This window comes from Carettochelys insculpta, chromosome 2 (genome assembly GCF_033958435.1).
Source record: "Carettochelys insculpta isolate YL-2023 chromosome 2, ASM3395843v1, whole genome shotgun sequence".
NCBI lineage: Eukaryota > Metazoa > Chordata > Testudines > Carettochelyidae > Carettochelys > Carettochelys insculpta.
This window is the reverse complement of record NC_134138.1, coordinates 104,456,579-104,466,268: the sequence shown is the minus strand read 5'-3', so window position 1 is coordinate 104,466,268 and position 9,690 is coordinate 104,456,579. Positions and strand designations below refer to the sequence as shown.

Below are 9,690 nucleotides of genomic sequence, written 5' to 3'. Positions count from 1 at the left end.
CTACGTCGAAGTAGCCTATTTCGAAGTAAGAACATCGAAATAGGCTACTTCGATGATTATCGTCTACATGTCCTCCAGGGCTGGTGACGTCAACGTTCAATGTTGAAGTAGCGTCAGGGAACGTCGAAAGGAGCCACCCCGGAAGGGAATGTGGAGCATCCACACACACAAACCCCTCTTTCAAAATAAGGGGCCAAGAAAGCCCGCGGACGGGGTCACAGAGCACACTAGCCCTTCTGGGGCAGCTGCATGCCGCTCCCTTAAAGATCCCCTCCCAGACACACCCGGCCTGCACTGCACGAGCAGCCCTGCGTTGGTGATACAAGCCTCGCAGACCTCGAGCCCGCAGACATGGACGTCCAGCAGCAGCTGGAAGCCCTCCAAGCTGCCTCCCGCAGAGCAGGTGCCCTTCTAGATGCTGCCTGGGCAGCCGCCCAGCAGCTTCTGGAATGGGAGCCCTCCCAGGGGCACCAGGAGACGCAACAGACCATCAGGCCCTCCTGCTCCCCCCCACCGGGTGCCCTGCCGACTCTGGAACTACCCCTCCAGCACCGAGTGGTGGGAGCACCTGGTTATTGGGAATGGGACGATGACCAGTGGCTGTGGAACTTCCGCATGAGCCAGCAGACCTTCCTGGAGCTCTGCCAGTGGCTCACCCCCGCACTGAGGCACCACGACACTCGGATGCGGCGCGCCCTCACCGTCAAGAAGAGGGTCGCACTAGCTGTCTGGAAGCTGGACACTCTGGACAGCTACCGCTCCGGGGGCCAGCAGTTTGGAGTGGGAAAGGCCACAATTGGGGGTTTCTTGATGGAGGTAAGGAGGCCTGGGTCTGAACCCCGTGGGGAGGTGGGGCCTGAGGAGCGGGGCCCGGAGTGAGGAGGGCCTGGGTGAGGGGGTCACACTCTGCAAACCCTCACATGCACCCATGTTCCCTCTCCACAGGTGGTGCGTGCACTCAATACCCTCCTGCTGAAGAGGGTCATCCGAGTTGGGGACCTGGATGTGGCCGTTGAGGGATTTGCTGCCATGGGATTCCCCAACTACTTTGGAGCCCTAGATGGGACACACATCCTCATCCACACCCCAGACCACAGTGGTGGCCGCTATATCAACAGGAAGGGCTACCACTCTGTAGTCCTGCAGGCCGTGGTGGACAGCCGTGGCCGCTTCCAGGAGGTATACGTGGGGTGGCCCGGCTGTACCCATGACGCACACGTTTTCTGGAATTTGGGACTATGCTGCCAACTGCAGGTGGGGACCTACATCCCCCAGAGGTCCCCAGATGTCCCCGCTCCCAGGTGTCCTCCTGGCACCGGAGGGCCGCAGCCACCTCTGGGTCATGTGTGCTGTGGCGGTGGCCCCAGCAGGGGTGGTCCCGTCCCGGTGCAGGCGGTGACCCTGGGCGTTGGTGGTCTGGGGGGGGCTGTCTGGGACCACAGATGGTGCAGCTGCAGAAATAAGGGGAAAGGAGGAAGGGAGGCCATGAGCACCCAGCCCTGACCCGTGGCCCATCCCCCCAAGGGCCTGTGGTCCCCCCCCATCCCCCATTGGTGCGTGCAGTGATCCTGAGGGTGGCCCCTTCCAGTGGTCTGCCCCTCTCACCTCCCACCGGGGGTGGGGCACGGCACTGTCCATGGGTGGAGGTGCTGCTGGGCACTGGTGGCTGTGGCACCGTCCCTGGGCCGTGGTGTGCCCGGGCCATGGCAGGCTGGGGTCTTGTGGGGATGTGGGGGCCCCCCAATCAAATGGTGCCCCCGCCCCATGCTCAGGGGGTCTGTGCCCTGTGGGGTACGTACCTGGTGGTGCACTGCCAGGATCAGGAGAGGCCCATCTAGTGGACACTCAGCTGGAGCTGCAGGATGGGATGTCCAGCATGAGCTCTCCCTCCCCGCTGGACCACTCAGTGGCTGGGGTGGAGGGTCCTGGCTCTAGCCCTGGGGCTGCAGGGCTGGCCTCCGGACCCAACCCTGGCTCCGAGGCCTGCTGGGGCTCGTTGGCCGTGGTGTCAAGGGTGGCTGAGGGGGAGGAGGTTCCCCGGGGGCCCAGGATAGTCCTGAGTCCCCAGTAATAGGGGCAAGTGGCGGGGAGCAGCCCCTGCCCAGCTGGCCGAGTCCCGGGCTGGGGAGTAACCCTTCCACAGCTCCTTGACCTTACTCCTGAGATGATCAGGAGTGCGGGCAGGGCGACCCCGGGCAGCCAGGCCCTCAGCCAGCCAGGCGAACGCCTCTGCGTTCCACCGCTTGCTCCCCATGATGTGCAGCACCTCCTCTTCACCCCAGAGCCCCAGTAGGTCACGGAGCTCAGAGTCAGTCCAGGAGGGGCCCCTCTTCCTAACCCGCCAGCTGGAGGCCTGGGATGGCCCGGAGGGGGAGCTCTGGGGGAGCTCGGGAGGCTGGCTCGCTGCCATGGTGTCCGTCTGGCCTGTGCAGGGGCACCTCGTGGCACGGCTGCTGCCTGAACGGAGTCAGCTTCCTGCTATGGGGTTTCTGGGTCCGTGCAGCTTTAAGAACGGCCGGGCACAGAGATCATAGAGCCCTGCAGGGGCTGGACAGCATGTCTCCACCTAGAAGCTGATTGCCGCCATGGCGGACCCCACTATTTCAAAGTGGCGGGACATGAATCATCTACACATACCCTACTTTGACGATGAACGTCGAAGTAGGGCGCTATTCCCATCTTTGGATGGGAATAGCAATTTCGACGTCTCGCCACTTAACGTCGATTTGAAGTAGACGGCTAGTGTAGACGCACCCTTGGTGTAGTTAGAAGTGACTAATGTGGGGATTCCAGAGGGGTGGGGAGGGAGACATCTGGCTAAGTGCCCTGACCCTGTGTCTCCCCCTGCCCCTGCCACCCCTGCTCTGCTCATACCATGCCCTCTCCCCTCTCTTCCTGAAGAAAAACACAGCCCTGCTTCCAGGGAGTGCAGGGGCAACTTCCCCCACAGAGTTGCACGGCCAAGAGCAGCATGAGCTAGGAAGCTGACAGTGAGTGTGGAGGGTGCGTGTGACGCCTTGTTTCCTCAGTGGACAGCACTGTATTGGCTAAGAAACTTCTTTCATCCGTACAACTACTGTCTTTGGGGAGGGAGCAATGCTACACAGACAGGTAGTCTTCACTGAGGCACGCATGACAGCTGGGCTCTTTTAAGTGCAGTGATAAACCCCATCAGGCAGGAAGTGCTGCAGCTGCTGTTCTCTCAATGGCCCCTTACAAAAAGAGTTTCTCGGTGACGGAAGGTCACACCTCCACATTAGAATCTGACAATGGACTACATCCCCTCTGAGTGATCTGACTTGTTTTTTCTTCTCTTGTGACCTATACTACTGATAATGGGACATTTCTACCCTGACTGAATAGACCTTGTCAGCTGTGGCCCTCCCTTTTACTGGCGCACCCCCCCCAAAATGCTCCTCTGAAACACCCCCACCCCACTCATGCATCCTTTGCCTAGAAAAGCTTATGCTCCAAAATATCTGCTAGTCTATGTGGTGCCACAGGACTTCTTGTTGTTCTCAAAGATACAGACTAACACAGCTACCTCTCCAATACAGGACTTCTCGTGCTCTTCCCATTGGTACATACCTATCTCACAGAGCTGGAAGGGACTTCCAGGGGTCCCCTGCCCTCAGCAGCACCAAACACCATCCCTGGCAGACCCCTTTGCCCCAGACCCCTACCTGGCCTGGCCCCCTCCAGGGTGCAGCTCACAACCCTGAGTTTAGCAGACTAATGCGCTAACCACAATGCCCTCAAGCTCCCTGACAACAGCGAAGTTACTAGCGGACTGCCCAGGCTCCCGCCACCGGGCCGGCTGAGACTCGGGCTTCAACCCCGGGCCCAGGCGGGTCTGCAGCCACCTCGGCTGAGCCCATTCAAATGGGATGGGGCCCGCGCCTCGGGCGCGCGGAAGGCAGCGCCGGGGGCGGCTCTCGCGGGCGCGCAGGCAGCCCAGTCACAGCGCACGGGGCCGCTCCGCCCGCCCTCAGCTTGCCGCGCCCTCGGAGAGGTTCCGAGAAGGGCGTGGCCTGAGGCCCTGGCCACCGCCTCCCTGTCCTGTCCAGCCAGGCGGCGTCCGTCCCGCCTAGGCCCCGCTCCGTCCTCTCCGCGCTTGCGCGGGGCGGGGCTGCCGGGGCGCCGCGTGCCGTTCCCCCGCCAGGCGGAAGTCGCGCTGTCTCCTCCAGTTGACATGGCCGCGGCGAGCAGGCGGTGCCGGCTCCTTTGGGCAGCGGGTAACCCCCATAGGGCGCGCGCCTCACCCCCTTCCTCTGGCAGCTCCGCGTGCGGGGAGCTGGCGGCGGGGACTGGGGGGGTTATGGGCGGTGGCGAGGTGTAGGGACGGGCCGTGGGGCGGCGGGTCTGTGCGGGCGTTACCTGGTGGAGCGGGTCACTGCTACCGGAGCGGATTGGCAGGCGCGGGGGGGGGGACCCTTCCAGTAAACGTGGCCGTAGCCGTAGCCGTAGCTGTCGCTTTGCTGAGCAACCTGGCTGCTGTTCCTAGCTCCTAATTTTCGTACGTGCGAGGCACATGATTGGCCCCTGCCATGTCTCCCTATGGCAGATTGTAAGGGGAGCGGAGGGCATCAATTGGAGGGGACGCCGGTGGCAGTGTATTAATCAGAGGAAATGTTATTACCCTGCCCTGAAACGTACATTAAAGCTTTTCCTTCTCCCCGCCCCTTTTCCTAGCAGCTGCTGCACTTGTGTTGGCGTTGGATGCGGCTTTTGTGGAAGATCTAGATGACTCGTGAGTACTCTGTTCTATTGTCACGTGAAAGGTTGCCTAGGTATTAGTTTGTTTTCTTGGAGGTGCTGCTCTTTTGTTGCTTTGGTGCTCTGTGGTATTATCAGGTGGAAAATGCTGAATAAGGCTTGTTTATTTCTCTGGGAGCAACTGCGAAATGCATGAGAGAAGAGGATGTGGTTTGAATGAATGTGATAGCATAACTAGTGAGTTGAAGTACCTTGGCTTAGTTTTGCAAAGACTGCTAATTTTTTCAGAGACTGTGATTAGGGATCATCATTTTGGAAGACTGAAGGGTAACTGAGAAGTAGCAGTGTTAGTCTGTACTGCAACAAAACAAAGCATCAGAAATGTATCACCTTAAAGGATAAGTAGATGCAATAGTAAACTTTTCTTCCCATGTTTCTGCTTATGGCAGTACATTCAAATCTATTCAACAGTTGGAGTGAGGAAAAAGTGCATTTTTATAGCTAAAGAACTTCTGTGACATATCTCCTAAAGGAAACACTGCTTGGATTTATGTTTTTAGGACACGTTTCCTACAGTATTTGCAAGTCTGTAGTAGATTGTGAAAATATCTGTATTTGAAAGTCCTTGGAAACTTAATTTAGTAAGCAGTTAGTTGTCCAAAAATATATTTTATGGTCCTTAATCAAACAAACACTGAGATAGTGTCGCACATCTACGGCACATCTCCGTATGTCATGTACTGGATGGTATGAAGAATAAACATTTTTAGTGAGTCACAAGGCCTGCAGCTGGTATTTGCACATATACAGCAAAGGTTTATGGAAATAGAATATGGACAAAAACTTTGACTTGTTATACAGGTTGAAGCTCTCTAATCTCAAACTCTCATCTGGTAACATCTACAATACAGCATGATTTTAGTTAGCTGGATTTCTACTTATGGGTATGGCCAACTGTCCTGCAGTTTCATAATATTTGTTTTTGTTCGCCAGTCCTGGCTCTCAGTGTTCCAAGTTATTTAGCTAAAATTTACCCCTGAATGTCATCTTAAGAGCCTAGTAAAAGCAGTGAAAGTGTTGGTAATGCTGCTGGACAATGTTGGACTCCCGTAGTCTGGCAAATTATCTTATCCAATACCAGTCACATTCTGAGGGTGCCAGATTAGAGAGGTTCAACCTGTAATAGTTCATAGAGGTCCCATTGTGGTTCATTGATACTAGGCATTATGCAAACACGTAGTAAGATATGATTCTTATCCCAAATACCTTACAACTTAGTCATGTGAGAGAGAAAAAGAATGGTATGGGAAACAGATAAAATAACCTGCCTGACATCACGAAGCAGTAGATTATCTGACATACATATTTATTGGATTACTGTAGATTCATAAATTGCAAGGACTATAGCTCATGCTACTTTTGCTGCCTGATTTGAATCCAGTTGTCCTGTGACAATTTTAATACGATATTATGAAGTTGTTATGACATTATATAATACTGTTACTTAAATGGTCCTGAAAGTACAGTATTATACAGTAAAAGCTTTGTTTTCTGGCATATTGGAAAAATGGTAGGTGCTGGTAGGTCAAAAAGTCTGGTTAACTAAGAGGGAGGAATTTGGGTTTGAGGAAGGGGTGCGGGGCAGTGGCTTGAGATGCAGGCATAGTGTCAGGGTGCTGGAGCTAGGAGATGCTCATTTTGGGAGGCTCCCTGCTGCTACCAGCTGGAGGTGCAGCCAGATGGCTCTTCATGCTGCCCCCACAGCTCTCATTGGTTGCAATCCCCAGCCAGTGGAATTTGTGGAGCTGGCAGTTGGGCTGGGGGCAGTGCAGGGAGCCTCCTTGGCCATTCCTCCTCGGCTGCAGTCGATGCTCCTATGAGAGCTGAAGGGACAGCCTCTGCTGGGGGAGACAGTGACCAGAGCCCTCTGGCCTTGCCTGAGCTGAAGAACTGCAGAGACTGTAATCACTTGTGTGGAGTCACCTGAGATAAAGGCTACCCTTTTCTAGCACTCTGAGCCTTTTGCTGCCTCCAAACTCCCTCTCTGAGGCTGTGCCCTGCTGATGGTCCCCACCACCAAAATGCCGATTTATGGAGCTTTCCAGTTGGTAAAGTCCCAGATAATGCTTTTATTGCAGTTTGGTGATAAACATTCTCCCGGCACTGGGTTTTTATGTTTCAGGAACAACTTCATGTACATGCTTCATAATTCAGGCATTTGAAAAAGTTTGCAATGTTTTTTTACAGTAGGTTAAAATAATATTTGGTTTTGCGTAAGTCAAACACTCACTGCTTCCAGTTGTGTTAACAAGTACTTTATGGCTGTGTCTACACTGAGACAAAGCTTTGAAATGGCCATATCAAAGAATACTAATGAGGTGCTGAATTGAATATTCAGCACCTCATTAGCGTTAGGCTGCCTCCGGCCTCAGCGCTTTGAAAGCACTGCTTTCGAATGTGTGCGGCTTGGCACGGCTACACGGGGTCCTTTTCGAAAACACCCTGCACATTTCAAAATCCCCTTATTCCTCTCAGCCGAGAGGAATAAGGGGATTTCGAAATGTGCAGGGTCCTTTCTAAAAGGACCCCTGTGCAGCAGCACCGAGTTGTGCCCATTTGAAAGTTGTGCTTCTGAAGCGCCGCGGCTGGAAGCATCCTAATGCTAATGAGGCGTTGAATATTCAATTCAGTGCCCCATTAATATTCTTCGATATGGCCATTTCGAAGTTTTGTCTTCGTGTAGACACAGTCTATAGGGTTTAATATTGGAAGTAACTGTCAATAACACTAATGCTCAAAAGTTACTTGCTACAGAGAATGTGCACTATCCCATAGGAACTTAGTCTGACCTAAATAGTAATATGAATTTACAGTATCTACCATAGTTTCTACTATTGATTCCATAAAATGTATCTTCAAAAATCATATATATTTATGAAAGGAGAAGAGGGAGTTTATAGAATGCGTTTTTTCTTGGAAATTTAAACCAAGTCTAATGTTAAATTGACAATGGTAAAGACATATAAGGTTTCAGCTCTTACATTTTTGCCAGTTCGTCTCTTACATTTAAAAAAAAGAATGGTTCACAGTTAGATTTCATGTAAATATTTGTAGAACTTGATTTAATATTCTTGTTTAGGTTCTATTGGTATTGTTTGCAAACAAACACTTCCCTTCAGATAGTGTAGTATTAAGGGCTTGAATAAGAAACTGACTTGTCTGTCTGTAGCATGAGGAAGGTGAGGCACCGCCTTTCTTTAACTATCTTCTTTTGTTTAGTGAGAGGATTTTGAGCTTACAAAGAGTTCTTTAGAACTACTTGGAGGAAACAGGAAAAAGTAAAATGGCGTAAATAGTGCTAATAATATAGGGTAAAATTATTTAGAATGTAGTTTTGAAATTTTTTGTCTTGTTGGCCGTTTGTGAATGTTATTCAGTATTTAAAATAATTATGTGAGGGTAGCAGTCCAAGAGCCGAGTGGAAATTGCATTGTATCCTGTTCGCTTCCTGGGCCAACCACCTGCTGGATTTTAGTCATTTCTTTATGTGCCTTAATATTCCATATGACCTAGAAGGAGAGTGCTTTGGATGCATGAAGTAAAATATATTAAGAAGAATATCTGCAGCTGCTTTGGAGGTGAAAGTGGTTGGTTCTATAGCCCATTACAAACTGAGAATATATTCTAACTGCAAACAGAACCATGCATCTGAAAACCACTGTTGGTTTCTGCTTCTTGCATCATCACCAGTGTCTTAAGATTTTATAATTAGATGTTGCCAGTGTATTTTTGGTGCGCAAGGGAGAATAGAATCCACCTAGATCTTTCATTAGCTCTGCTATACAAACAATTGTAAAATTGTGTTTTTTTTTTTTTTTTTTTTTCAGAAAAATGAAAAAGCATGGAAGTGTAGCTTAACAGGCCTGCCCCCTGCAAACAATTTTTATAGCTTTAAATGCATCGTGTATTTCAAATTGGCTTTCCAAAGTCAGCATCTTTGTTTTATGTCTGGATCTTTCTGTGAACTATCTGAACAGGTCGTGCTGAATTCACCCATTTCCCTCCAGTGGCCTTTATATTAATGTAGGATATTTTAGTGTACAAATTGTCAGTTGTGTAAGTAAGTTAGCAAGTATGGTTCACTGAAAAAAAGGAAGCACTAAAGTATAGTTTAAAATAGTTTTTTGGGGAAAGGTGTTAGGTTAAATGTAGAGTATGTAATAAAAGTTAATTTACAGTGATTGAAAATAGTGCACTCTGTACCAGTGAACCTGTTATACAGTATAAATCTATGTATTGGTAAACCATTTTTTTGGTACAGTCACTTAAGTGGTTCTGGTATTATTTTCTTCATGGTGGCAAAGGGTTTGGGTGGTTTAATACTGTACATTGCATTATGCAGTACGCAAGGAATTTTAATATTAAAAAGAGAATAAGCTTAATATGTCTGCCATATTTTTTTATTTACTTTTTTTTTAAAAAAAAAGGTCCCTTTGTCTTCCTCCTTCAGAAACAAATAGTGTATTTGTATGCTTGTATATGGACGTGTCGTAAACTTTGTTTTTTTTTTCTAGGTTTAAAGACAATCGTAAAGATGATATTTGGCTTGTAGATGTGAGTATGTGAGAAGTACTGAGGTTCACATTTTGTTGAAGCTTTACAGCTTTTCATTGGTTAGTTAAATAAAAGAACCGGTATATATACTGGTTGAACCTCTCTGATCTGGAATGCTCTCCTCTGGCAACCTCCGTAATTGGGCATGATTTTAGTTAGCTGGATGTCCACTTATCATGGGTGTGGCCAAGTTTCCTGTGGACCCATAAAGTTTGTTTCTAGCCACCAGTCCTGGCTCTCAGTTTTCTGTGCTGTTATTTAGCTGTAATTACCCCCTAAATGTCTTCTAAGACCACAGTAAGCAGTGAAAGTGTTGGTAATGCTGCTCAACAATATTGACCTCCCGTGATCCAGCAAAGT

At 50.1% G+C, this 9,690-nt stretch overlaps 1 protein-coding gene across 4 annotated transcripts in view; it reads left to right on the top strand.

Annotated features, from left to right (window-relative positions):
* The first annotated feature begins 4,154 nt into the window (after positions 1-4,154).
* TMX3 (thioredoxin related transmembrane protein 3) overlaps positions 4,155-9,690 on the top strand; it is a 63,514-nt gene continuing 57,978 nt past the window's right edge. For 3 of the 4 annotated variants that reach the window (XM_074987514.1, XM_074987511.1, XM_074987515.1), the window contains exons 1-3: positions 4,155-4,235; positions 4,693-4,750; positions 9,291-9,330. In XM_074987514.1, the coding sequence (XP_074843615.1) occupies positions 4,193-4,235; positions 4,693-4,750; positions 9,291-9,330 (141 nt within the window). In that variant the 5' untranslated portion in view covers positions 4,155-4,192. The remainder of the gene's footprint in view (positions 4,236-4,692; positions 4,751-9,290; positions 9,331-9,690) is intronic. The other variant, XM_074987512.1, reaches the window with a different exon arrangement.